The sequence below is a fragment of the Arabidopsis thaliana genome, chromosome 2 (assembly GCF_000001735.4).
Source record: "Arabidopsis thaliana chromosome 2, partial sequence".
Taxonomy (NCBI): Eukaryota; Viridiplantae; Streptophyta; class Magnoliopsida; order Brassicales; family Brassicaceae; genus Arabidopsis; species Arabidopsis thaliana.
Window position 1 is genome coordinate 15,585,874 of NC_003071.7, and position 27,076 is coordinate 15,612,949.

The 27,076-nt window shown below is 36.2% G+C and overlaps 9 protein-coding genes and 1 non-coding gene across 28 annotated transcripts; 5 read left to right on the forward strand and 5 right to left on the reverse strand.

Annotated features, from left to right (window-relative positions):
• Nucleotides 1-1,520: 1,520 nt before the first annotated feature.
• IRX9 (Nucleotide-diphospho-sugar transferases superfamily protein) lies at nucleotides 1,521-3,496 on the reverse strand. Its single transcript, NM_129265.3, has 3 exons — nucleotides 2,656-3,496; nucleotides 2,348-2,576; nucleotides 1,521-1,929 (listed from the first exon to the last, which is right to left on the reverse strand). The coding sequence occupies exons 1-3, from the start codon at nucleotides 3,348-3,350 to the stop codon at nucleotides 1,798-1,800; spliced, it is 1,056 nt and encodes a 351-aa protein (NP_181246.1). The 5' UTR covers nucleotides 3,351-3,496; the 3' UTR covers nucleotides 1,521-1,797.
• Nucleotides 3,497-4,867: 1,371 nt separating this feature from the next.
• On the forward strand, nucleotides 4,868-6,409 carry AT2G37100 (protamine P1 family protein). Its single transcript, NM_129266.3, has one exon. The coding sequence runs from the start codon at nucleotides 5,274-5,276 to the stop codon at nucleotides 6,165-6,167; it is 894 nt and encodes a 297-aa protein (NP_181247.1). The 5' UTR covers nucleotides 4,868-5,273; the 3' UTR covers nucleotides 6,168-6,409.
• Nucleotides 6,410-6,678: 269 nt separating this feature from the next.
• AT2G37110 (PLAC8 family protein) lies at nucleotides 6,679-8,160 on the forward strand. Its single transcript, NM_129267.5, has 3 exons — nucleotides 6,679-7,104; nucleotides 7,310-7,512; nucleotides 7,617-8,160. Exons 1-3 carry the CDS (start codon nucleotides 6,816-6,818, stop codon nucleotides 7,851-7,853), a joined length of 729 nt encoding a protein of 242 aa, NP_565858.1. The 5' UTR covers nucleotides 6,679-6,815; the 3' UTR covers nucleotides 7,854-8,160.
• On the reverse strand, nucleotides 8,091-9,088 carry AT2G37120 (S1FA-like DNA-binding protein). The gene is made up of 2 exons (NM_129268.4): nucleotides 8,916-9,088; nucleotides 8,091-8,580 (listed from the first exon to the last, which is right to left on the reverse strand). Exons 1-2 carry the CDS (start codon nucleotides 8,940-8,942, stop codon nucleotides 8,377-8,379), a joined length of 231 nt encoding a protein of 76 aa, NP_565859.1. The 5' UTR covers nucleotides 8,943-9,088; the 3' UTR covers nucleotides 8,091-8,376.
• A 1,142-nt stretch (nucleotides 9,089-10,230) lies between these two features.
• AT2G37125 (GRF zinc finger protein) lies at nucleotides 10,231-11,035 on the reverse strand. The gene is made up of 2 exons (NM_001336626.1): nucleotides 10,751-11,035; nucleotides 10,231-10,640 (listed from the first exon to the last, which is right to left on the reverse strand). Exons 1-2 carry the CDS (start codon nucleotides 10,922-10,924, stop codon nucleotides 10,422-10,424), a joined length of 393 nt encoding a protein of 130 aa, NP_001324832.1. The 5' UTR covers nucleotides 10,925-11,035; the 3' UTR covers nucleotides 10,231-10,421.
• A 1,012-nt stretch (nucleotides 11,036-12,047) lies between these two features.
• Nucleotides 12,048-14,281, reverse strand: AT2G37130 (Peroxidase superfamily protein). 2 transcript variants are annotated; one of them, NM_129269.4, is made up of 5 exons: nucleotides 14,056-14,281; nucleotides 13,730-13,878; nucleotides 13,436-13,624; nucleotides 13,179-13,347; nucleotides 12,048-12,752 (listed from the first exon to the last, which is right to left on the reverse strand). In NM_129269.4, exons 1-5 carry the CDS (start codon nucleotides 14,129-14,131, stop codon nucleotides 12,352-12,354), a joined length of 984 nt encoding a protein of 327 aa, NP_181250.1. In that variant the 5' UTR covers nucleotides 14,132-14,281; the 3' UTR covers nucleotides 12,048-12,351. The 2 variants fall into 2 exon arrangements, with proteins under 2 accessions (NP_181250.1, NP_001118461.1); NM_001124989.2 differs by having other exon boundaries at nucleotides 12,182-12,752; nucleotides 13,730-14,078.
• A 2,708-nt stretch (nucleotides 14,282-16,989) lies between these two features.
• On the forward strand, nucleotides 16,990-17,642 carry AT2G37140 (Terpenoid synthases superfamily protein; the record flags this gene model as incomplete). The annotated part of the gene is made up of 2 exons (NM_129270.2): nucleotides 16,990-17,109; nucleotides 17,253-17,642. The coding sequence occupies 2 exons, from the start codon at nucleotides 16,990-16,992 to the stop codon at nucleotides 17,454-17,456; spliced, it is 324 nt and encodes a 107-aa protein (NP_181251.1). The 3' UTR covers nucleotides 17,457-17,642.
• AT2G37150 (RING/U-box superfamily protein) lies at nucleotides 17,269-22,714 on the reverse strand (the record flags this gene model as incomplete). 15 transcript variants are annotated; one of them, NM_001336635.1, is made up of 8 exons in its annotated part: nucleotides 17,269-18,027; nucleotides 18,152-18,289; nucleotides 18,367-18,468; nucleotides 18,659-19,074; nucleotides 19,150-19,881; nucleotides 20,016-21,727; nucleotides 21,822-21,967; nucleotides 22,031-22,685. In NM_001336635.1, the coding sequence occupies 6 exons, from the start codon at nucleotides 20,113-20,115 to the stop codon at nucleotides 17,875-17,877; spliced, it is 1,641 nt and encodes a 546-aa protein (NP_001324239.1). In that variant the 3' UTR covers nucleotides 17,269-17,874. The 15 variants fall into 15 exon arrangements, with proteins under 15 accessions (NP_001324239.1, NP_001318370.1, NP_001324232.1 ...); NM_001336627.1 differs by having other exon boundaries at nucleotides 20,016-20,120; nucleotides 20,312-21,727; nucleotides 21,822-22,685; NM_201889.2 differs by having other exon boundaries at nucleotides 17,667-18,027; nucleotides 20,016-20,120; nucleotides 22,031-22,695.
• Nucleotides 22,715-22,823: 109 nt separating this feature from the next.
• Nucleotides 22,824-27,061, forward strand: AT2G37160 (Transducin/WD40 repeat-like superfamily protein). Of its 4 annotated transcripts, none has more exons than NM_129272.5 (11): nucleotides 22,824-23,356; nucleotides 23,547-23,864; nucleotides 23,954-24,062; nucleotides 24,151-24,244; nucleotides 24,686-24,773; nucleotides 24,860-24,943; nucleotides 25,138-25,234; nucleotides 25,332-25,419; nucleotides 25,569-25,674; nucleotides 25,755-25,847; nucleotides 26,282-27,061. In NM_129272.5, the coding sequence occupies exons 1-11, from the start codon at nucleotides 23,174-23,176 to the stop codon at nucleotides 26,654-26,656; spliced, it is 1,635 nt and encodes a 544-aa protein (NP_181253.2). In that variant the 5' UTR covers nucleotides 22,824-23,173; the 3' UTR covers nucleotides 26,657-27,061. The 4 variants fall into 4 exon arrangements, with proteins under 4 accessions (NP_181253.2, NP_001324460.1, NP_001324461.1 ...); NM_001336640.1 differs by having other exon boundaries at nucleotides 22,955-23,356; nucleotides 23,460-23,864; nucleotides 25,569-25,679; nucleotides 25,760-25,847; nucleotides 25,947-27,061; NM_001036424.2 differs by having other exon boundaries at nucleotides 22,955-23,356; nucleotides 23,460-23,864; nucleotides 25,569-25,679; nucleotides 25,760-25,847.
• Nucleotides 25,997-26,109, forward strand: MIR1886. The gene has a single exon (NR_140420.1). It is a non-coding gene; the product is annotated as a microRNA ath-MIR1886 precursor (primary transcript).
• Nucleotides 27,062-27,076: the final 15 nt, after the last annotated feature.

Here is a 27,076-nt window from a genome sequence, read left to right on the forward strand (position 1 = left end):
ACATTAACACAGAGAGTTTCTTACGGTTTTGCTCTTGAGACGTGCTAGTATGCATTGACACTCTTAAGAAGTTAAAGACTAAAGAGTAACAACATTAGAAAAAAATATATTCAATAGACGTCTAAGCGTTGTTACAATTTGCCTAAGAAACAGTTATAGACACTATACCAAACAATATGTCTAAAATATGTAGGGAAATATTTTTAACATCTTGACCTTCTACAGTATTTCTTTAAATATTTACTTCGAAAGAATACAATTTTTCGTGGGACTGATAATTGCATCAAGTTGAAGAAAAAAACGAGAGGATCCTTGTAAAATAGAAACAAGAATAAGACATAAAAGACAAAGAGAAGCGTTGCTTGTTGAGGCGCCAGAGTCACGTGCCATTGTTCGGCCTCATGTTTGCTGCTTGCTACTTAATTGCTAACGGTAATATATGTTTCTTTCGTTTTTCTAATTTATTTTCTTTTTATTGTTTGAATAAATGAAAACTAAGCATGCATTTCTCTGTATACTTTCTATATTTTAATTCCCATACTCCACTTTTTTTTTGCGTAAAGATGCACCTAACCTAATCCCTCAGTACAGTTCTTTCTTATAATTTACTTAAGAGTTTCTTTGAATTACATAGTAATCGCATATAGCACCATATACGATTTATTTATTTATGTAACCAAGATATTATATAGATACACCTTAATCCATTATCTGTTTTTATTCCTACAAATTTGATCATGTAGTTTTTTCTCTATGAAAAAAGACAGTAGTTCTTTCTCAATTTACCGGTATTCGAAATCCTAATAATGAAAAAAAAAAATGATGAAAAGGAAAAAGTTATGAAAATTCTATTTATAATAGGAAACTGTAGTATCACAAGTTGAGTTATTGACACCGAGTTTAGACGGGACTATCTATTTTTCATGCATCACATATGACATTATATAAATGGAGTCTGCGAATTCATTTTGTACAAATCCAAGTCCACTTTTCAAAAACCATTTTATCTCACGATTGAAAAAGATGAGTCGACCTCCTAATATAATGTCAAACTACTAATTAGTCAAAATATACTACCACTTACCTAACAACCACATATAATATAACTACCATTGAAAAACAAACCGTGGACTCCTAAAACCTAAAATATTAGGTTGGAGGAAACAAACACCTAAAAGTTTCGTCGAGTAACGTTTTTGTTCTTTGGTTTTATAAATCATGCATACTCATAGTTTGTGTGGCCATTATTGTTTTTCAGTTTTCGGGGATCCTAGGAATTCCCAGTTGCCACCGCAATAGGTTACCGGGAGTTAAATGCAACCTGCATATTTATTATTTAATTCATACTATATGGTCATAGTATGTAATTTGATTTATGGACATTGATATCCCAAAATTTTGGTCGGTCCATGTCCCTTACACTACATTTAATTAAAGAGTTCCGTTGGTACTATTATTCCATGTACACAAGCTAATTTGCGCTATTGACCTTGACTGGTTGCATCTTACCATAATGTTTTGAAATTATTCCTATTGATTACCTATGAATATCGTCTAGTACATGCGCGACTTGCAAGCATATTATAATCATGTTATGGAAATTAAATGATTAATGTTAAGAACTATAGTATTTATTTAGCATTTTAAATCTACACTCTAGATGACTGATTTTAAATCTTTCACTGTGATGTATAAATTCAAAAAAAAAAAAAAGGAAAAGTGTCTCTTTTTTTTTTTTTGTCAAGAAAAGAAGGAAAAGTGTCTAATTTGAAAGAGATTAGAATGAAATAAAGCAAATCAGGTGCTTAAACGTGTTCTTGTGGGAAATTTGAGACGCCAAAGCATAATCTTGGAACAATCTTGTGCCGGAAGTCCCTTCAACTTTGTATCGTCCTCCAAAACTACTTGCTTCACATATTTTATCGAATCCTATGCAACATTAAAAAAAAAACAATATAGTAGAAAAAAATTACTTTATGAAACAAATGTGAAAAATAATATAAATACGGCGACAAATTCGATTTAAACTAAGCCCTCTTATGCAATGCTATTGCTATGTGTTTATAGCTACCCTTCTGTTAAATGGACATGGGCCGTTTCTGGATTCAGGTGAAGACAATGCTATGTGTTTAATAAGCCTATTTAACATAATGATTAACGGAATCAATTGGTTAGAAACTTAGAATCATTTAGCAACTAACACTTAAATGACCAGGTTGTGCAAACTTACCAACCCACCCATTCAACACTTAAATTATCTTCAAGCTCTATAACTTTTACATTCATCAATAAAATTTAATAGAAACGAAATTTGTATAGATAATACAAACTTTGAGGCTGAAGTTACCTGTTTGGTGCCTTCAACAGAAGAAGGACGACCCCATCTCTCAGGGTCCCAAAGTATGGAACTATTGAAAGCGAAGCTTGATATATGAATCGGAGGCTTTGTCTCTGTCTCGTTATTAATTTTTCTCAAATGCCACCCCAATACTTGTGAAGATTCACAAACAGGCCCTTCTACTACCACTCGTTTCCTATTAGCCGATAACAATGCCATTGGCCAAGTACCAAATACCCTGCACAAGAAGAAAAACATTTTTTAAGAAAAAACTTTATAACTTGATGGTTAGAGAAAATGTTGTTTTATTTACGTACTCGATATCTCTGATCTTGACGAAAAAATCAAGATCATATATGTTGTTTAGTCCCGCAAAATGAACTATTCCGCTTAATTTGTGATGTTCAATGTGCCTCAAAGCTAGATTCCTTTGATGATCAAGCTCTGATTCTAAGCTTGTGAAATCTTCCTTGAAGACTATACGTCTATACATGATACCGGTCTTTCTTAACATTGTAGACGAAGATTTTTCTTCGCCATCCGAGTGTTTTTCCACGACTATCCACAATAAGGGAGGTGGAACTAGCCTCAAGGTATTGGCCATTCTCCTAAGAAGAACGTTTTTGTAGCGATCTTTAGTTATTATTGGAGTTACAACAATCACTAGTCCTCTTGGTGTCACTTTTACTTGATTCTCATCTTCTTTCTCGGAGAGAGATCTTGTTTCTCCTTCAGCTTCTCGCGACTCTGCGGGAGCTGGAGCTTGGCTTTGGGAATTGATCAAGGTTCTATTGAGGAGGGAATGTTGTGTGTATGTAGCGTTTTCAAAAGGTTGGGGAGGAATCGGAGATTTTGTAGAAGTATAAGAAGTCGTTTCGAAATTAGAGAAAAATGAGGCCTTACCAGCAGGAGCGAAGCCAGTGAAGAAACCCATTACAAAACATAGAGAGAAATGGATCACAGCTTTCTTCCATACTTGAGCTTTCTTCTTTGATCTCTCTAGAGATCCCATAACCCTCTCTTCAAGGAAGAAGGTTTCTTGAGTGAGTTCCGTTTTTATTTTTGTGGAAAACAAAATGTGTGAAGTTAGTGATATATAAGAGCTTTATGAGAATTGTGTAGTTATTGTTTGTTCGCTAAGGTAAGATTATTTTGATGTTTGATGATTGCTTGCGTTGGTGGTCTTTTGCAACAACCAGTTGTTGGGATTGGAACACATTAACTGAAACATATTTGGGAAATTACGGAAAATCATTGCTAAAAACAATTATATTAATATAATCGTTGCTTACTAATGAATCTTAATGCCGCCATAGATTCATTTTGGCCGTGGATGTATATGGAGCACTAAACCAGATTGGAGCAGCAAAAAAAATTCATCAGCATTTAGACATTTACGATTTTGCCACAGTAGTTTATCTACTACTTAATAAATAAATAAAAATGTTTTTGATAAATATTTTTATCTCTAGAGAGAGTACCTAATGTGGAGATTAGTCTTGAAAAGTGTTTGAAAAATATATAATAAGAATTAAGAAACTATCCAATGTTATAAATTGACAGTTTTGGTCTCAAGAGTAAATATATAAATTGATGTTTAGATACAGTATAGATTAATTAATTGAGCTATTAATAAATAGATAGAAACTCTAAATAAATTTACGGAGACCCCACTAATCAAACACTTGGAAATTAGTACGCTCCTAACGAAAAGGAGGTTTTGTCAAAAGATCTTAAAATCGAGAATATATAAAGTTATTATTCTTAAACATATACTGTTGTTCTTAAAAGCAGGACCCATTTCGATTGCTTGGAGTTGGACTAGAGATATAATCCCAATGAACAATAATTTGTGGGCGGTCAAATACATTCTAAGATCATCATATACATTCTAAGATCAAAAACATCATGGATCTTGCCTCACTCATAAGATCCATATATACCATATAAAGACATTACAAGCTTTTCAATGTAATGAAACAACAACTAAAAGATGAGGGAAAAAAAATAACATATTATAGATAATTACTGAGTAAACCACTCGTAAGCAGACAACGAAGAGTTGAAGATACCACAAGGAGATTCAAGCTTGATTTTGTCGACAGCCTTTTAGTATTTAAGTAATTAACTCTAGACTAAGATACTTGACAATTAGAGAAGCACTAGTTAAACCAAAAAACATTTGCAGCCAATAATTTGTTGTTTTCAAAAAAAAAGAATGAGTAGAACTGAAAGAGATATCAACATGTGATATGCAAATTAGTTGGTCCCAAAGTTATTGCCGTATCATATACGAAGGCGAAACTCATATTTTACTGGAAGATATCTAGATTTAAACTAATATTTTCGTTAACGAGTCCTTCATATATATACTCATTGTTCTGCAAGAAAGTTTTGTATGATTTCCACCGTTAAATCTGAAAGAAAGCTATGCTAATACGTTTTCTTTATATACATACAAATCTCAGCTCATTTTTTTTTCAATCTTTTATGCTCTGCAATGTTCTATAAATGTCACGATGTAATTTACCAATGACTAATTTAGGAAAAGAAATAACTACCTCAATGTAGTTCTCTTAAAATACTTTTTTAGATCATGTTGATATAAACTTTCTAGCTTCAAATACAAAGCAATGTGTCCCAAAAAGTGAATCTAGCAGCAAGAGATCTCAACAAACAACTAGAGAGCATACAGACAAAAAGTACAAAATGTTAAACTTTTCTAGTAAAAAGGATTAGCTAAGTAGAACCACCGATTTCCTCTTATAGAAAAGATCTCGGCCGTCAATTTTTCTGAACCCAACGTGTGAACATAACAAAACATTAAAAAATATAAAACCACAGTGTTCGATCTGAATCATATAGAGAGGGACCAGAGGAACCAAAAAAAAGAGTGAGAGTTTCAGTACCAAAAAATCCTTAGACACAAAAAGAGATGAGGTTTTCTTCATCTAGACCCGTTTCGAGTCCGGGTCGAACCGAAAACCCGCCTCTACTCATGCGGTTCTTGCGGACCAAAAGCAGAAGCAGAAGCCGTTCTCGTTCAAGAAGACCTATCTTTTTCCGTCGGAAAAATGCTTCTGCTGCGGCGGAGACACAAGAACCAACTTCACCTAAAGTCACTTGCATGGGTCAAGTAAGGATAAACCGATCAAAGAAACCCAAACCCGAAACTGCTCGAGTCTCCGGAGGTGCAACAGAAAGGCGACGCCAGAGCCGTCGGTGCGGGTGGGTCAAGAACGCTTTTCCCTGTCATTCTTTCACCGGAATAATCAAACCTACTTGCTTTAGCCCTGTGTGGCGTAAATGGAAATCATTTTCTCATGCTAGTTTCTCGAAAAAATCAGAGAAGAGATCAAGTTCGTCTAGAAGTGAACCTATCTTTGGCCGCTCCACGGTGGAGCCAGAGGAACCAGAAGAGACTCGAAAAGAAGAAAACCAAGAAGAAGAAGCAAGTTCATGTAAATCATTCACAGCTACACCACCGAGAAACGCTTTTTTACTAACTCGATGTAGATCTGCACCATATAGATCTCCTTCATCAGCTAATAGCTTATTTGAAGATCAAGAAGAGACAAATAAAGCTCCTTTCCAACGACACGCTTCGTCGGAAAATGTATCAGTTTCGGAAGAACCGAAGACAAGCGTTACAGAAACAACAGAGAGATTAGAGGATTCAAGAAGAGAATCAGCAGCGAGTGAAGAACCAAAACGAAGCGTTTTGGGATCACCACGACAGTGTCTGATCCTCACGCGCTGTAACTCGGAGCCAGCGAGACTCGTTCCCGAGATGGGTTATCGACAGAACCCAAGGTTGGGATTTACGTGATGCGTTTACATTTTTTTTCTCTTTCTTTTGTATTTTTTCGAGAAATTTACATTGAAACGATTACTATATTCTTTGCTGGATTTACTTGGGGAAGTTTCGCTGAAATTTAGAGCTTTAAAAGCTTTCTTTATCGTAGAGAATCTTGTGGTTCCCTGACCATGTAATATTTTTCAATTGTCCTATCTATGACAATGTAACTAAACAAACAATTTCGTTCGTACACTTATACACTAAACAAAAAAAAGTCTTTGATATAGTTTTATTTTTCTGTTATGCCAACTATGTTTGTGTTCTTAAAATTCTACATCTCTAAAAACAGATATATTTTCCTTATATTACATAAAAATGGTTTACCCATAAATTGATGAGTTTTATCAAGAGACTTGCAAAATATTGTGGAGATCACGAAAATGCCTTGAGGCCCAGATATTAATGGGCTTTTAGGCCCATATGTTAATGAGATCCAAATATTTCCAAGTTAAGTAATTGGTAATGACGGTGAAGGTGCCTTTGACTATCTTAACGCGTACGGGACGGTCGATAAATTTAGTTAAAGTCTCTTTCTTCTTCTTTACTTTTTCTTCTTCTTTTAGATCAAAGAAATCGTTTTGTGCAGATTTGATCTTGCGTTAATTTTCTAAGCAAAATATGGCGGGAGAAGATAGCCGTGAAGCTCAACGAGGCGACGAATATGAGGAATCGAGTCCTCTCTTGAAGGTGAACGAGAATGACGGCAAGATCTGCTCGAAAAGAGATGCCAAGGCGGCGCCTCTTGTGCCTCCTCCCGCGGCGGAGGAATACGGCTGGACGGCGGATGGATTGCCTGTGAGCCATGGTAGCGTGATTGGCGAGCCGATCAGGAGAAACCAGTGGAATTCTGGTCTTTTTACCTGTCTTGGTCGCAATGATGAATTTTGCAGCAGCGATCTCGAAGTTTGTGAGTATTTCGTTGAATTCGTATAATTTCTGATTGTAATTTGTTTTCTAAATTTGGTTGGGTTGTTAAAAATTGAATCTTTAGATCTTATTGAAGTTCAGAGATAAATGGGTTTAGGATTAGATATGATTCGGATTTTAGAAATGTTTGTTATGTGTTTGATGAAAGTTTTTTTAGTGATGAGATAATGGATAATTCTGTGTAGGTCTTCTTGGAAGTGTGGCTCCTTGTGTGTTGTATGGAACTAATGCAGAGAGACTTGGGTCTGCTCCGGGAACATTTTCAAACCATTGCTTGACGTATTTGGGATTGTACTTTGTTGGTAATTCTTTGTTTGGCTGGAACTGTCTTGCTCCATGGTTCTCTTATTCTAGCCGTTCTGCTATTCGCCGAAAGTTTAACCTTGAGGTAATGATTTATGTTTCCTTCATTTAAACAATAGAGAAGTGAGTTTGGGAGAAAAAAGGTTGCCGTGTAAGAAGATATTGATTAACTCTTTTGGGTAAAAACAGGGAAGCTTTGAGGCTATGAACAGGTCTTGTGGTTGCTGCGGTGGCTGCATAGAGGACGAGATGCAAAGGGAACACTTGGAGACGACTTGTGACTTTGTGACACATGTCCTTTGCCATACATGTGCCCTTTGCCAAGAAGGGCGTGAGCTCCGCAGGAAGGTTCTTCACCCAGGTTTCAATGCTCAGTCCACCGTTGTTGTGATGCCACCCATAGAACAAACCATGGGTCGTAAGTGAAGCTTACATAGAGTCGAGTGGTCTAAAGAGCACTTGTAATATTGAGTCGACTGAAGCTTACACACGTTGTGAAAACAAGTGTTTCTGTGGAACTTGAATCATGATCCTTGTCTTTTGCTTACTTTTTGAATAAGGCCTTCTCTGGATGTAATTTGTCGTGTGTCTTTCTTTTGCTATCGAAAAACAAACATATGTATATCTTTATTGCTTACGCATTTCTTTTGACATTGTCTGAAATGTTCATTTGTTTCACAATTCGCAAAGCCTAACATTGACGTAAGAGTTTTGGGGAAACCCTTTGGATCCGACAAAAGGCAACGATATATGGACAAATAAAGTAAAGTGAACATGATAGACTCTACAACTGCAATCAAATATGTGAAGGGAAAACAGAAGTTGATGAGATTCAATTTTTGTAGTCTAACCAAAACAGAACAAGGGACGTTTGCTACTCTCCCATACAAAAGTCTCAATGACATTGTGATTACAGGTTAAAAACACAGACTGTTGAAGAAGCTGGAATCTATTCGCCGGGCACAGGGACTCCCTGCTTCAGCTTCTCACGCTTGAGCTTCTTTTTGGAAAGAGGCTTCTTCTTCCTTGGAGGTAGATTCTTCTGAGCATACATGTACATAACGTAATTGGCTATGAGAAATGTCACAAGCAGACCTCCAATAACAAGCAGCACTATCAATCCAGGGTTCAATCCTTTGGCTTCAACAACCGCCTGTAAATTCACAAACAATGTATGCAACAATCCATACCAAAGTGAGATATTTGACATCATGTAAACCTAACGAAACTAATCCATGAATACAATTGAAATTCCCTGTAAATAACCAGATCATGTTCAAAATAAACAATGCATGCGAGAGGATCATCAAGATCAAGACAACACAACAAGCAACAGATTAAATTGATGATCTTCTTCTATTCAGCTCATAACAGATCTAACAATAATAAACAGAGATTTGGAACTTAAAAACCAATTATGGATCAGAGAGGAGCGTGATTGGTAAACACAGTTCGATTTCATCGGAAATTACAAATACGGAGACGTACCTTTCCGGCGGAACCATCACTGCTCATGGCTAGTATCCGGAAATCTGAGAATGCCGGCAAAGAAACGAGTCGGAGATTCTTCTGTAAGGAACTGAGATCTGTGTTTCCGACGAGAAAGATTCAGACAAAAGACAAAAAAGACATGTATACTTAGGACAAAATAAATAAATTATAAAATATTAATTCATTTGCATCTTAGTAAAATAGAGAAGCCCAATAAGTAACATTTACTTCTATATATTATTACATTATTACAATCAGATGACTTCAAAATTTATTTACTACATACAGCAGATTATCTTCACATATCACATGATGATTGAATTAACAAAGGGAAAAATGTCATTAAAATCCTGAACTTTGCTAAAACGTTGATTTAAATCCCGTACTTTATTTGAAACGAAAAAAACATCGAACTTTTGTTGACTTTTCTAATAAATCTTAAACTTGTGTTGACCGCGCCATTTTAGTCTTGTCGTTATCTGGGTTAACAGACTTAATTGACAGGGTTAATTAGACGTTAACAGAGACATAATTTGCAAACGACACAGTTTCGGTTTTAGTAAACGACGTCGTTTTATCAAAAAGACTGAACTTCCCCAATTCGATTTGAAAAATCACGAGCCCTAAAAAACAAAAATTCTCAATTCTCTTTTGTCGATCGAGGAAGAGAAATTCGAAACTGTAATGATGAGAAAGAAGCTGCCTGCTGATGTCGACCCGCCTCCTCCTGTTGTTGAGCCGCCTCATGTTGTTGTCGAGCCTCCGTCTGCTTCTATCGAGCCTCCGTCTGCTTCCATAGAGCCTCCGTCTGTTGCTATCGAGCCTCCGTCTGTTGCTGAGCTATGACGTGCTTCTGTCGAGGCTCCTGCTGTTCACGAGCCTTCTACTAGGCCGTCTCATTCTGTCGTTGACAATAGGAGAAGAAAAAAATCGAAACAGAATGGTAACAGGTTAGATGGTGACAATAGAAGGAAAAAATCGAAAAGGAGTAGAAGGATGGAGATCATGGTTTGAGTGTTCAAACTTGACATGAGAACATCGATTGGTCTTTGGTTGTTGGTATTTGGATTGTTTCATAACTTGAGATGTCTCTTTTGTTGTCTCTTTTGTTGTTTGATTTTTGGTTCGGCAAGTTTTAAGACATGTTGGTTAACTACTTTTAATCACTCATAGTTTTAAGACAAGTTTTTGTTTGAGTGAAATTATTCCATCTCTTTACTCCGATTCTCATATCAAGACCAAACACTCACACCGACCAAACACTCACACCTTATATCAAGACCAAACACTCACATTCACCCAAGAAAAATAAAGACCAAACACTCACAAGTTTTATTAAGACAGCAACAAAGCCAACATTACAAAGTCATAAAAGTCACAAATACTACATTGTCATTACAAGCTTGCCGAAGACAACAAGATAGATAGACCTACACTATTAAGCAACAACAAATTCATTTTTTTTTGCCTTACCAAGCATCATGTAAAGAATGAAAATGCTGATCAAACAAAGCCAAAAAAACATATTTTCAAACACACTTTCCACTTGCAGATTTCTTGTTTACTCAACATTGCTTCTTCTTTTAGTTCATGTATCATCACAATTAGCTCATTTGCCTCGGATTTGGCTTTGTTAAGCTCATTTGCAATGATCACAAATTTTGGTAAAACATCTTCAACCTCTTCGTATACAGCATCCTCAACCCATTTAAACAAATGACTCTGTTACACAATCAAACCAAATCCGATATGATTAGCTGCTAAGTTACATAACATAAACACAAACTCAAACTCAAACTCAAACTCAAACTCAAACTCAAACTCAAACTTACATCTTTTTTGTTTGTCCACGTCTTTGGATCTCTTTTCGTTTCACAACGAAAAAAAGGTCTGCCCGGATTATCAACACTCTTCGATGTGAAGATTGTCACATCATCTCCACACCAACACTTCACCGGAAAACCACGGTTTTGGACAACACCCGATGACGCTGAACTTGAACTCATTGCGTAGGAAGATCCAATTTTCGAAATCGATTTCAATTCTGTCGTAGAAGAAGAGAACTGAGAAATTTTGTTTTTTTAGGGCTTGTGATTTCTTCGATTTCTGATCGAATTGGGGGAAAACATAGCAAGTCGTTTTGATAAAACGACGTCGTTTACTAAAAACGAAACTGTGTCGTTTGCAAATTATGTCTCTGTTAACGTCTAATTAACCCTGTCAATTAAGTCTGTTAACCCAGATAACGGCAAGACTAAAATGGCGCGGTCAACACAAGTTTAAGATTTATTAGAAAAGTCAACAAAAGTTTGATATTTTTTTCGTTTCAAATAAAGTTCGGGATTTAAATCAACGTTTTAACAAAGTTCGGGATTTTAATGACATTTTTCCCAATTAACAAATGCATTAGGAACTTTTTTGGATGTCTTATGACTCTTGGGGCTTAGTCAAAGATTGGCCCAACTCTCCTAAGGCCTTTTACTTAAAAGTCTAGCCCATCAAATTAGTTTTTTTTTTTTTTTTTTTCTTTGTTAGGTGATCATCCGCACTATTGCAGGTAATCTAGATTTGGTAACTAATAAGACGAAGACAATCTCTCTTAGATCTAACTTAGAAGATAAATAGACGATTATGGAGCAGTTGAAAGCTATCCCTAGGAATTCAATAGCATCTCAGCTGTTGTTCAAAAGCCAAACATAACTATGTATGTGAACTTCTTAAGATCAATTTAGTCGTAATATACATGAATGATGAATTTTAATATAGAGGTCAAGATCTATCTCGTTGTAATCATAAATGCTAAGATATGTCTATCAATTGGACACTAGACGAGACTGACCAAATTATTCGTCGATGGTTAAATAGAAACCAATTATCAAAAGCTCTTATAATAATGGAAATGATTGTGAAAAGAGTCAATGGAGACACATGGGAAAGTACCCAACTCGTTTGGCATCTCACAACTAAAACAAATACGATCATGATTTGCCTTGGAGTCAATAAGTTGATGACATTAGCTAATTAAATTCCCCGAAGTTGATATCTATTTCTTTTTATAAATATAAACTAAAAAAACTTGACATTTTAGAAAAAAATGAAAAAGTTTTGGATTTATGTATCATTTAGTTTTATGATCTAGTTTTTAATCTAACCGATGTGCTTTATATATGTTTGGCACTACTATAACTTAGAACTAATATTCGAATGTCCGGATCGGTAGTTGTATCGACATCACTCACCAAATATACCAACAAATGACAAAAAATAAAAATCCCATCGAAACCTTGGGACGATCCAAACATATCTTTCTGATCCACAACGGTTTTGGTATTTCTTCTTATTGAATCCAAAACATTGACAGACATTCATACACATATATATTATTATTATTACTTTTCCACAATATATATCCTTTATGCAAGGACCATCAATATTAGTTCACATAACGACAATCCTTCCTGATCTCCCCTTGGTCTCCCGTGAGCGGGTTGGTCTCGGACAAGAGCCTGACGCCACGTGAGAACTGCTCATGGAAGTAATTATTGTCCGCAGCCATCTTGGCCACAAACGGTGCGGTCCTGGGATCGGTGGCTAGCTCATCATCAATGACAAGAAGCCCCTTATGGGCCATGATGTTCTTATAATACATGTTGTCCACAACCATCGGAGTCTCACGATCGTTACGGGAGTACAAGACGGCGTTCGGGTCCGGTGTTGGACTTGGGCAACGTTTTTTTAAGTAAAGGGCGTAACTTGGGTCGAGAGTAGGGTCAATCGTTGGGTATAGCCGGTGCACTAGGTTAACGCAGTGGACCCTACCCACTGAGTGAGCACCTACGGTTATATACATTGACTGATCACTAACAATATCATTTTATATTAAAAAAAGAAAAAAAAACAATATCATTTTATAATTAAAAATAAAATAAAATAACGATATCATCCTTATTTAAGGAAATTCAATTAGTATCTCTAAGAAAATTTCTGTGATATATCTTTTTACTTCACTAGACATTACATCTCCGAATCAAATACCAAACCCAATAACTAAACAAAAGTTCGTTTATAGTGATCGATTTTGTATGTCAAAATTAAAAAAATTCAGATAAAAATTTACAGTATACTCCCTAAATACATTAGTAAAAGTTCGACCGGATAAATGTGGTTTTAATTCAGTAAAATTCTTGTCTATCCGAAAAAAACTTGAACTAAACGGAAAACAGAAATGACATCCTACTTAAGTAGTTAAAACATGGTTACCTAAGAGAGCGACGGTGGCTTCGACATCGATGCCAATGGAGTTAAAGGTGGAGATAACAGATGAGAGAGAGTCATTGTGGTTAGGGATTAGAGTCTCAACATCTCCCAAGTAGCTCCCTCTACTATCTCTCCTTCCTGTCTTTATCATCTCTATCTTTGGCCCTTTCAACTATTAATTTCACCAAAAATTAATCACCACAAATACAAAAAAAAAAAAATCCCAAATAAAATGCATGTAAATATTTGCATAAACGCACCATGACAATACCGTCTCTCGCAGAAAGAGCGACAATATCAGCACAAGAGACTGTGGAAGGACACTCTTTCTCGAGTGCGTCTTTGATAATCTTAACGTACTTAAAGTTTCTCATACCGAAACTCCTCTTCGATTTCTGCTCAGATTCCACACCTCTCGCTGTCTCTAGCAGCAGCGACGCATCACACGACTATAAAATAAAATAAAAACACACACATGAACATTCATATAGACATTTTTTTTTGGGGACAAACTCGTATAGATATCTATGTCTTATGAATTCCGGTGAATATACCTTGACGACACAGTCATGGAAGAGATTACGGAGCCAAGATACGGCTGTGTTACCGTGTTTGTAGTAAAGCGTCTCCACTTGTTGTCTTATTATCTCTTCCGCTTTTGGACAACTCTCTTTGTAATAGTTCATCTCCAATTCCCCATTTCCTACAATTTTTAATAGTTTATAGAATATTTAAATTCTAATGGTGGAAATTAAATTAGTGAAAGAATGAATATCATTACTTCTTATAGTACAGTATATGGTATCTATAGATAAATGTATTAGAGTGGCAATGGAGACACATGGCATAACGTAATTAGATAAGGGAAGAATGTATTTACCGATATGGAAGATGGAGAATAACTGTAATAACAGACAAAAGAAGCCGAGGAGACAAAAGGGCTTCGCATTGGCCATTGCTCTCTCTCTCTCTATTCTCTCTTATCTTTTGTCTAATTAATTATTGGTGTGTGGCTCTATATGTGTTCCAATGTAGGGTTATATAGAGTTTGAGAACCTCTCTAATCGTGTATGATAAAATTAAGCATCTTTATTTCTTAGTCATAGTGGTTGCTGTCACTATTAATTAATTATTATTTTTCAATAATCGGGGGTTTCTTAATCGTTCTAAACTCATATTAATACTCAAATTTAAAACCACTAGCTATCTAGCTATCTGAACTCAATAGTTGTTGAACATGTGAAATTGTGAATTCAGTGAGACTCGATGTCCAATTTAATTCGATAAAAATAGTAATATACTAGCACAGTAGCATTAATTAATTTAGCTTTTCACTTTTGTTCCAATATATTATCAAACCGATTCAAGTATATATCCATTTTTCTGTTATTTTTTCCTTCAAATATTAATCAGCAATCTATAAACATTTTCATGTTCCACCAAAAAGTAATATGTATACAATTTGAAATAGTTCTTAGTATAGAAAATAAATAAAATTGCTTGCAATGATTATCATGAATATTACACGTCAACGTCTACATACCCAACTCTCTTAATTTCAGCGCTATGCTAACCTATAGCTTATATTGGCCTATTATCTTAAATACAATTATTATTTAATATATATGATTATAAAAAAGTTTTGGCCTATTATCTTGGTTCCAACAAGTTTATCAATAACAAAATCAGTTGACAATAAAAAAAAGAAGGTTAAGTGAATTTACTTTTTTTTTTTTTGAATCTTATAATCCTTTTCTGCTTTTTTTTTTGTGGTAAAATTTATGCTACCTCAATTTAACAGATTCTACCAGACTTACCCGCATTTTACCTTCCGTTTAAGATATTGTTACCAATTTGGAATCATTAGCTCACTTCAGAAATATTCAGTACTGTTAGAGTTGTTAATTTTTAACAAAAAAAGAACGAAAGAATTAGACTGCTCATCAAAATATTTGGCAAAAATACTGAATAAAAACCTTAAATTTTTAAGATTATGTACAACCGTTAATAAAGTTTACTTATTAATACAGTATATATCTAGCAATCATTCAAATATATTGTTGGGAATTGGGGATAAGAATCCGATCTTCGATAGAATGTTACTATAGAAGTCTGATCAAATTTGAAAAGATCCTTAAGTAGCTGTTCATCTATCATTCTTTCGTACGAATATGAGCAATTTGGTTATGAATTTTAAAGTTACCGTAAAGTTTTAGTTAGTTTGGAAAGCAAAAAGGTTACATTTTTATATGTCAGCAATAAAGATATGTAACAATATAATATTTTAAGAAGAAAATCCAAAGAAGAATTAAGAAAAAGATTCCTTGGTGTATATAATGAATAATTGAAAGCCATTAAGTTTGACCTTTTAGACATTTCAGTAATCGCATGCGCATTCGCAAACCACTACTAATAAAACCAATCCCACTTTCTTAATTATGGCGGCTGTAAATACATGTACAATTGCATTAACTACCGTCCAATCCATTCACTTGCAGACATAATGCTTTGTTGCCAATTCACTTATCCTCAATATTCTTGATGTAATGATTCTTATTTTCTTTAAGTCTACATCTAGAAGTTAATGTGGTTTATCTAGTTGCTTATATATACGAGTATATGATCCACTTTCACCAATAACAATTTTTACTATATAGATATTCAGGTTAATGTGTGGTTAGTTCGATTTGTAAAACTAATTATGTGATAATAATATGTCAGATTGATTTTGAATTCGTATAAGTTGTTTTGATCAGAGAGACGACTTAATTGGTCGATTTGTCACATGTATTATATCAATAACATAGCCAAAGGGTGATTGATGGTATCATAACTTAAACGTTGTTAAAAGACACGATTGGCTAATATGAATATCAGTAGGCACACTGGAGAAGAAATGGCTACGGAAGTTTTGTAGTCATTAGCTACGACGTGACTACAGATTTAGATGCATAGCTACATATTATCCACTGATGACGTCATTTATAGCCATGTAAAGTCCCTATTCTCTAATACTTTGGGACTAAAACACAATTTTGTTATAATGAATTGTTGATTTACTTGGAATAGTGAAACGGCCTCTGAAGAAAATCGTAAAGCTATGTTTGTGTGTGAAATGAACTAACCAATTAAACAAAAAATAACAATACTAAATATCTTTAGTGTAAACGGAAAACAAATACTATTACTAAAGAAAGAAAGAAAAAAACATGTTATAGTATCCCTTAAAATCTACGGATACATGTGGATTAATTTGGATCTGGATTCTGGCATCCAAAAATATTGACCCACCTTTTGCTTCTTCCCGCGAAATGCTGGACTTGAAAGCAAGCGTGTCGGAAATAATTCTGAAAATTCCTATCGTTTCGTTCTAAAAAAGTCAATAAAATATGGGCTGTGTTAACATGTAATTGCATTATTGCTCTATAATTGTAAGTATAATATATTTTTTTAAGTTGGTTTATATTTCTTCGAAATATGAATGTGACTTATTTGAGTTGACCTTATAACTATCTCTAAAAGGGCCTTATCCGTTTCATAAAAACTTTTATTATATTTAATTTGGAGTGTGTCGTACATTCGTAAGTATCTTTAAATCTGTATGCCGACAAAAAAAAAAATCTTAATCTGTATGGCTATATTTGTCTTTATGAATTTATAATATATATCTTATTTTTGTTTGTTTGTACACAAGCAAATACATTTTAAACATTGGTTTCCTTTTTTTATTTCTGAAGTTTCAACTCTTGTTCATTGCGTTGAAAGGTAAATTGCTATCTGATATTTTGTGTGTTTTCAAGAGTAATACATACCTATGATAATATTAAAGCTGATTCTATGTATGCGTAGATGGGATCCAAATGGCATATACATACTACCAGATTATATGATGAAAACCGTCTTTTCAAGCTTGCTTGGGATGTTTTCGAATAGAGCAAAAAAGAACTATCTTAGCTAGTCTACAAGATGTAATTGATGAGTAATAGTATCTTAGCTAGTACCTCACTAATAACGGTCGACATAAAGAGATTATCATAGACATAACATCTTTTTGTATATATGCTCCTAAACATTAAGCAGTTCAAACTATACTCAAAGGCCAACCTTAGCTATGCAGAGTGGGCACAAGGAGACATCGTGCCTACATTCGATGAGTACTTGGAGATTGGTGGTGTTGAGGTGTCAATGTATGTAACTGTTTCATGCAGTTTTCTTGGGTTGGTACAAACTGCTAGAAGAAAAAGTTATGAGTGGCTTAAATCCAGACGGCCAAGTCAGTGAACGAAGTGTACTTGAAGTCAAGGAAGATAATATCAGGCGATATCTTATCACGGGCCACTAATGCTGGAAAAATGATAGATGTGACCTACAGGACCGGTGAAGAATTCACCCATCCACAAGGAAAATTCAAGGACTATATCATCTCTTTATTTGTCAATCTTATTTCTCTTTGAAGATGAAATACCATATAGTGTGAAGTGTTGTGTAACTATTTGCATCTGTAACAAATCCAGATTTTCCAAAGAGAGCCTTTTCCAATAATTAACATATATATTAACCCTTGAGAAAGATCCTGGACTTTCTTCTATTTACAACTATTAATCACTAAGAAAACTTAATGTTATATTCTGTCACATATTTTTCTTCCTTTCGAAAGACAAATGAATATAACATGCACACATAAAAGATAACCTATAATTTATGATGAGTTCTTAGAAGCATCAGGTAAAGCAGGGGATTTGCAAATAGGGCAAGAGTTCTTCATAGACAACCATTTCTTGATGCACCTCCCATGGTAGTCATGACCACACCCCTTAACTTCCCCTAACTCTTCTTTTTCCTTGTACTCCTCCTATTTGTTTACCAATTACCACATCACCCTTAAGTTAGCCTACTTCTAACTTTATAGACACATAATGTTTCAGACAACTAAATCTTACCAGGTTGTGAAAAAAAAAAAAAAAACTAAATCTTACCAGGCAGATTGCACATTTTCTTTGCTCCTCTGTTTGATATGATGGATAATACATTGTTGCTAACAAGCAACTGGAGATTGCGCTGTCGGATAGACCAGTGTTGACACTCCCAATCCTTTCTCCAAGATCAAGGAGTTCCTGCATATATATGTCAGTACCAAAACTTTTCGTTTTGCCTATGTGAGGCTTCAAAAGATAAGTGTTTGGCTATTAACCTCATAGCTCATGTTATCGATGTCAAGCCTCATGTCTCTGTGGTGATCAAGCATGTTTCTGGATCCGTAGTATTGTGGTTGGCGATCTTCAACCATGAATTCCTATTATTACATACACCCCAAAAAATAACAGATTACAGTTCAGCATGCAGCAGAAAATGATAAGATTGCAAATCTATATCTTAATATTCGATATGCACTGTATCATATCGGCTTGATCTTTATCTTAATACTAAATGTAATTTAGACAGACTTCCACTCTAAATAATGCATCTGTAAGGGAAATATATACCTCAGATGAAAACCGTTCGTGGAGAGCAACTTCATCGAAAGGAGGCTGAAACCTCTCATAGGAACTTCTGCGTCTCCCTGGCCGATCACCGCTACGCCATGAAATGTGTGGTGGTGGCCTTAAATGCCTAGACGGATAAGTCTCAGTGACCAAATGAGACCTGTCTCCAGAAGAAGATGCTACATGTCCCGATCGCGAACCGTGTGAAGAAGATCTATAGGTGGATGTTGACCTATGAGAGAAGCGGCTGCTGCTTGTAGATAGTGTTGAAGTTCCAGGAACCCCGTGGGAAACTGTAGGGTTTCTGTTTCCGGTAAGCTCATGGTGATGATAGCCGGAAGTATTAACAGATAAGCTGTTGACAACACTTCTTGCAGGAAGGAAATTATTTGTCTCTGGACTAAAGCCATTTATATCTGCAAAGTGGGAATTAATGTGATTATTAGAAACAAAGACGATTCAGATATCGAGACAAAGTGAACTTTGCATACCTCTAAGAACTGGGGACAATCTAGCACAGTTCCAGTCTTTATTTCCGTGAGATGTCTGACCAGGAAATTGACCTGAGCCATAATGATCAACACTGTGGTGGTGTGTAGAATGAGAATCAAGGCTCAAGCTTCTTGGCAAATTATTTCTACCTAAGCTGGTCTCTGAATCAAGTGTAGGACGACTCCGGACATTCCTTGAAGAGCTCTCTCCCCTGATCGAGAGATTATTACTTCTGTAAGTTGGGTTCATAAGCCATGGCATGTAATGAGGGTCATGATCATGCGTTATTGATTTTCCCAAGTGCAATTCCGAGGGGAAATGAGTGTCTGCAGGAGTTCTGTCACCGTGATATTGGCTTGAACTACCCATTTCATAGATGGAAGAAGGACATGGTCGTTTTCTCTTTTGTGCTCCTCTCACACTTTCCATAGATTGATGATCAACATAACTAGCATTTGACCATGTCTGGCTGTTGTAGCTTGAAGAAGATGCAAATGTCACATAATTCTCATGTGGAGCAGAGAAAGTTGGAACTGTTGAATTCACGGAAGGATCATGGGACGGCCCCGAAACCCCCGGATTGTAGTGTGGTCTCTCCACACTATGACCTGAGTCAGTATAAGCATTTGGTCCTGGAGAAGAGTTCCAATGAGAAGACACTGGCATTCCTTCATTCAACATGTTTTCTGCTGGATAAACATGTGATCTGTTCTCACTGGTCCCAGATGTTGCTGAGAAAATGTGGGATGGACAATAATTAATCAGAAATATGGAACATATTACCCTAAAACTAAACATGCATCATCAACCAAATTTCAATAAATAAAAAACAGATTAAGGAACTATAGAATGAAGGACTAATTACCTTGACTCGAATATGGATGTTCTGGGTGTGTATGATTCCAGCCTTGATCATGTTCATCATCAAAAAACTGGGATGAACCAAGAAAATGTCTGTGCCCCATTAAACCTGCACAAAAATTTCTCTCACCATTCAAAATCCCAGGAAAACATCCGCAAGCTCAGAAAAAAAAAAAATCTATAATTTCCAACCAACATAGTTTACTTTCAGTCTGATAGCCAAATTTCCCAAGTAAATATATAAGAAATCAGTCCATAGTTTCAAGCTCTAGTACCATTACCTTTGTAACATGTACCTACCATATTATATACCTCAGATCTCATGATATCATAAGCAAACAAGTTTTTGTGGACTTAGGCTCTGTGCTGCAGGAAAGTTCATGATGCTTATACATGAAAAATAAACCTTAATAGTACAGATCTTTTAGTTCATAAGAAAAACTTACATAGAAGAGTTTGTCAATAACAACAGACATACTTCTTTTAAACCAAAAGAAAAGAGAGGCAGAAAACAAGCACGGTTGGGAAACTAAGAAGCCTTTGCATTTAAAGTATCACTAAGGTTCTCGACTCTCCAAACCAGAGCCATCAAAAGTGAAGAGTAATACAAGGAGTTCATCAAATTACACACTTTCAAAAAGTCTATAGAATTTACAGAAAAGTCTATAGGAAACTGATTAGGAAATAGAAGAGGATGAAAGAATAAGGCACGATGGCAAATTATCATATACTGTATCCGCATAAAAGAGCATCAGAGCAAGTTCATGCAAAATAGGTAACACTTGATATCATCTTTTCAGTTTCTATCAATGTACTACTTCTTCGTTTATATTCAAGTAAAGGCCTTGTACATGTATTTCACTAAACTTACAACCATAGATGACATGAGCAAGAAAATTACATGGAAAATCCAATAGCAGGACTTAAGCTTAAAATATTTTTCTGAACCGAAACCCTCAAAAGTGCACCTGCAGGCAAATAATCCTAGAAGGATATAGGTTTAGAAAGTCCTAACCACGAATACACTACACTACCCAAGTGATAAAGCCGTCGTGCTTGATTGATCACTGATTCATCATTTCTGCACACCTTTAAAGTAGACCAACAGGAAGCAATTAGGCCCTTGACTTCACTAATACAATGAGAACACCAAATTCTATTCCTTCTCCTCTGATCCACAAATTGAATACACTACAGTTTCCTTAGATAAACGGATTTAGTCCACAAAAGTACTAGCCTGCAAAGGCTTACTACCTCATTTACTATTTCTGCGCTCTTATTGTCTTCAAACCCACCAGCACACCTTAATAGACTCCTGAATTCGGGCTTGTGTGAAAGGATGCTTTCTTAAAATTAGCATTATGTTTCACATCATTGTGCATCCAAATCAAATGCTTGTACGTGACAGCATGTCACTCTAGAAACCATTATATGATAGATGTAGTTTGTTAGGAAGATTGAAGTTCCCCACTCATGGATACCGTACCTCAAGCATCTTCAACTGACTAAACACACTCTGGTACACATGTGATGGCAGAGACTAGTTATGGTTATTTCCTTACCCCTATGGATCAGAATAACTTCTAGATGACTTGAGTTCAAGTTCGCTTTGCTTTCCCAATCAACCAAGAAGGTCCACAACACAATCCGCAAATCAGAATACATCAAGGATAGGCCAGCCACCAATCCTAATGGGCTAACATGAGGAACTAACATCTGTTTGAAATGTGTTATCAATGCAATTTCTTTAAGAATGATGCCATAATTTCAAAGTTTCTAAAAGTTCTCAAAGAGGAAGATGAATTCTGACCTGAAACTATAGCCGTACTAGTTCTCAAATCTTCCAAACACTTGAATCACTGATTAGGCTTTTCTCCAGTTTCTCAACTACCAGAGGTTCGTGGTGGAGAAAGGTATGATAGAACTAGAAACCACCATTGCCACTAAACCTGCAGCCTGCAGGATACAAACCAGCTAAGCCTAGGTTATGCTAATACACTATATCCCAAACTAGCTTACCCGCATCGCTGAAGTAGCAGCCTGAACAACATTATCAACAGCTAACCAAAACACAAAGCTTACAACATCTCCTCTAATCACCGAGCTGGTCTCTTCTCAGTATCGGAATCTTAAAAAGCTAACAACTACGTGAAAGAGAACAAATTCGAAGTCTGAAATTATCAGAACCGACTCCGGTTAACGGACATGATCGCGATCATACCCGAAGATTGTGGGAAAAGTCACCGATGTAGCAGCAAAACCGGGAATAAACCGGATTAAACCGAAAAAAAGAAACAATCCATCATCACACAATCACAAGAGAAAAAAGGAAACAACGATCGGCTTGTTTATACATACCAACACGAAATAATCAGCTCAACGGCGAAACAACAATAATGATCGGAGAAATGAGAAACATTACCAAAGCGTTCCGGCGATGAGAAAAGAAGACCGATCGGAGAAAAGCAAAGAGACGTATGGATTCGTATAGATGACGCAACCTTTTATGAAAAAGAGGTTTTAGAGAGAGAAATATGTTTTGAAGACAAATTGCTTTCTTTTTTGGTGATGGTTGAGCGATGAAGAGTATCGGTTTATATTTAAGAAAAATCAAATTAAAGCGGTTGAGTTACGACGTTGCCGGGACATTAATCCCTTCTCTGACCAACTTCACCGGCTACCGGTAAAACCCGTTCACTGTCTTATTGTCGACTAAACAATTTATTAATTAACTATGGTTCTTCAGTAATGGGCCTATATTTTTGGACTGTACTTGGGCCTCAGCTGTACGTATCAAAAGGGTTCGAGAAACTCAGAGATTAAAGGGATCTTGACCGTTGATCGAGATGACTTTGATTTTATCCATTAATAGTCAATTTGATTGATGAGTTAAGAGGATGATTAAGAAAGCAATAAAGGAAGCGAATCGGAATCCACATTGTATTAATCTTTTTGATCCAGTAGCCATTGGCGAATCCAGGAGTATTAAAGTTCCATTTTGATTTTGGCGACGATGATGAACAGAGTTTAGAGAAATTTGCATTGAAGAAGAGAAGATTTTTGGATTTTGTGTAGTGGGAGAAGGGTAAACCCTAGCTTGGGAGGGACATGATCGGATGCTCTAAGTAGCTTGTGAATTAGAGAAAGAGCAAGTGAGCAAATATGATGAACACTTCGAATGGGATGATCTCTGGGCCTTCTTCTTCGTCAGCTTCGGCGGCGAATCCTCAGTCTCCGGGAATCAAAACGTATTTCAAGACGCCTGAAGGAAAGTACAAGCTCCACTACGAGAAGACGCATCCCTCTGGGCTTCTTCACTACACTCATGGCAAAACCGTTACTCAGGTGAAGATTTGATTCGTTTTCTTTGGTGTTTATTTTTGAATTGAAAGTTTAATCCAATCTGATTTCTTTGCACTTGTGATTGCTATTACGAAATTGCTATTAGGTTTTGTGTAAGAATATCAAATGCACATTTCATTTTTATGTTTTGAAAGTGGTTTCTGAGAATGGATTTGTGAAATTTTGGTGTCAGGTTACTCTAGCTCACCTTAAGGATAAACCTGCTCCATCGACACCAACTGGGACCTCGTCAAGTTCCACAGCTAGTAGCGGTTTCCGGTCAGCAACAGCAAGGTTATTGGGTGGTGGGAATGGTAACCGTGCGCTTAGTTTTGTTGGAGGTAATGGAGGGGCTAAAAATGTGGGTGCAAGTTCAAGGATTGGGGCCTCATTCGCTGCTTCTAGTTCTAATACCTCAGCTACTAATACAAATTTCGATGGGAAAGGAACTTACTTAGTCTTCAATGTTGGTGATGCTATTTTTATTAGTGACTTGAACTCGCAGGACAAGGTAATCTTACCTCTACTCGTTTTGTTTTCTTAAGATTTGATTTGATCTGCTGGTTGTTTGTCACATTTATGAGAAATTATTTGATTTAGGATCCAGTAAAGTCTATACATATCAGCAATTCAAACCCTATGTGCCATGCATTTCATCCAGATGCTAAGGATGGACATGATCTACTTATTGGGCTGAACTCTGGGGATGGTAATGTTCAACTTTGAGATTAAGTTTGTTACTTATGTTCTTGATGGAACTTTGTCTTGTTGTTTATTCGTTTGGTGAATTATTGTAGTCTACACCGTATCACTAAGACAGCAGTTGCAGGATGTTGGTAAGAAGCTTGTTAGTGCTCAGCATTATAACAAAGATGGTTCTGTAAATAACAGGCAAGCTTTTTTCTTTCTGTAAACTTCTTTTCTTTTTTTTTCTTTCTCTGCTTTATTGTTCTAGTATTTGTTAACATTTTTTGAAATTGAAATAATCAATCTTGTTGGTTCCCATATGTTGGTGTAGCAATCGTCAGTATTCTCACTTGTTTTTGTCTTTTGTACTTCTGTATTTATGCCATATGACACAACCTTGTGCAGTTATCTTCGTTTGTCAATTTACTAGATATATGCTCTAGGTAACTCTCGATTTAGTCTAGGGGATCAGAAGATCTCTTTTATACTATTATTACATGATAGGATGTAGTCTCAGAGGAGAACACTTTTTCTTGGATAAAGAGATAACTGAAATCTGGCTGAGATTCCTTTTCCGAGAACAAAATTACTTTATATGTTTTTTATCCACTTCAAGAATAAGATTAAGTTTGTTGCTTTTAACAGCCGCTGTACTAGTATAGCTTGGGTGCCTGGAGGTGATGGATCCTTTGTTGCTGCTCATGCCGATGGAAATCTGTACGTATATGAAAAGGCAAGTGCAGATATTGAAAAAGAAATTGACTTTTCATTACCTAATTTTGTCAAAAAAATTTACCTGAGTAATTATTATACTTGCAGAATAAAGAAGGTGCAACTGATTCTTCATTTTCTGCTATAAGGGATCCTACACAGTTTTCAGTTGACAAAGCAAAATATAGCAAGGTACCTGAGGTTTTTGGTAGTGTTTTCAATTTTCATTCGATGTTGTTTTCGAGGACTGTATGTGTAGCTCTGGCAAGATGAGAATTCTCATTTCTTTTCTGTACACACCTGCACATGAATATTTTCTCAGACAACGCGATGCTACAATCCTTACATGTTCTATTATTTGTTTATTCCCACAAATATTTCTGCAGAGTAATCCAGTAGCGAGATGGCATATTGGGCAAGGTGCGATTAATAGCATTGCATTTTCAAATGATGGAGCGTACTTGGCAACTGTTGGAAGAGATGGTATGATGGGTTTTTGTTTTATTGCCGGCTCCAATTCTTCCTCTCTCTATATATATCTTTCAGTTGAGAATTCATTTTCTCTTTTGACCATGTACAGGTTATCTTCGAATTTTTGATTTTTCAACCCAAAAGCTAGTGTGTGGTGTAAAAAGTTATTATGGTGCTCTATTGTGTTGTGCTTGGAGGTAACTGGATCTAAATCCTTTGACAAATGATCTTCCCTATTGCATTTGTAGGAAAATAATATTCTGTGTTAATTTTTTCTCCCTCAAGTTGCTTTTAGCATGCGTTGTTAATTTGTAAATGTATGCTAACATTGCGATTGGCCTGACAGTATGGATGGAAAGTACCTTTTGACTGGAGGTGAAGATGACTTGGTTCAAGTGTGGAGTATGGAAGATCGAAAGGTTGTGGCATGGGGTGAGGGACACAATTCGTGGGTAAGGTTCTTAAATTGGAGTATAGTGAATTACGTATGTAAGACAAACACTACTTGACTTATGTGAAAGCTTCCTCATAGGTAAGTGGTGTGGCGTTTGATTCGTATTGGTCGTCACCAAATTCAGAGGGGTCTGGCGAGAATGTCATGTATCGGTTTGGTTCTGTTGGTCAGGTATTCAGTTATACTAAACACTTTTTTGCTTTAACGTTGAGAGTATACCTTGACCTATATCTGAGAATTGAACAGTGTTAATACCTTTATTTCTATTAGTTTAACAGGATACAGATTGTAGAATGATTCTAGTGTAGGGGAGCGATAAAGAGTGAGAGAAGTGAGATGAAATCTTTGATTGGAAATTTCATGTAGACGATGCTATCACCCCATATGACCAAAAGAAATTCCCAATTAAAGATTTCATCTTACTTCCCTCATGTGGCTTTTGCCAGATTACGGGTATAGATTTGTTAATCTGCTGGGTAGAAATTTGTTAGAAAATGGCACGCCCTGTGGTCATTGTTTGATAACTTATACTATGATCATCTTTGGGGTTTTGGGCCTTTTGGCTTGCATTCCATGTCTTTATTCCCTTTTCTTGTGCCGAACAGGACACACAGTTACTGCTATGGGACCTAGAAATGGATGAGATTGTTGTTCCCCTACGGCGACCTCCAGGAGGATCACCCACTTACAGCACAGGGAGTCAGTCCGCTCACTGGGACAACATTGTTCCAATGGGCACTCTTCAGCCAGCGCCGTGCATGCGCGATGTCCCAAAGCTCTCACCAGTAGTGGCTCACCGTGTTCACACCGAGCCCCTCTCGGGCTTGATCTTCACCCAAGAATCATTGATAACAGCTTGCAGAGAAGGCCATTTAAAGATCTGGACACGACCTGACACCCAGCCCAGCAGCAGCTCAGAAGCAACAAATCCAACCACAAGCAAACCCTCGCTGACCAGCAAGGTTGGTGGTTCCAGTTAATTCAGTCACCATTTAAATCATATTGTTTCAGGTCGTGGTTTCGAAAGGAAACCCTGTGAATATCTCTCCTCGGTACTGAATCTGACTCTATCGATGTGTGGGAGAGAGGCTGAGACATTTCTGGGGATTGATGGAGATGAAAGGAGATAAAGAGAGTTTTCAGATGTAATTAAGAGAAAACAGATCTTTTGGATTTTAGGGTTTATATCCAACAAAAGCTAACCAAAAACTAATAATTCAAGATTGGTGCTTCGGAAGAAGACGCAAAAGTGTATTTTCTTGCAGTTGCAAAACTGTTACGAAATTTTTAAAGTTTTCCTATTATTGTTTCGATTTATGTAAAACCCTGATTTTGGTCTTGAGGCACATTTTTTGGATAATCTACATTGGATTAAAGAAATTTCGAAGTTTTTGTCTGTA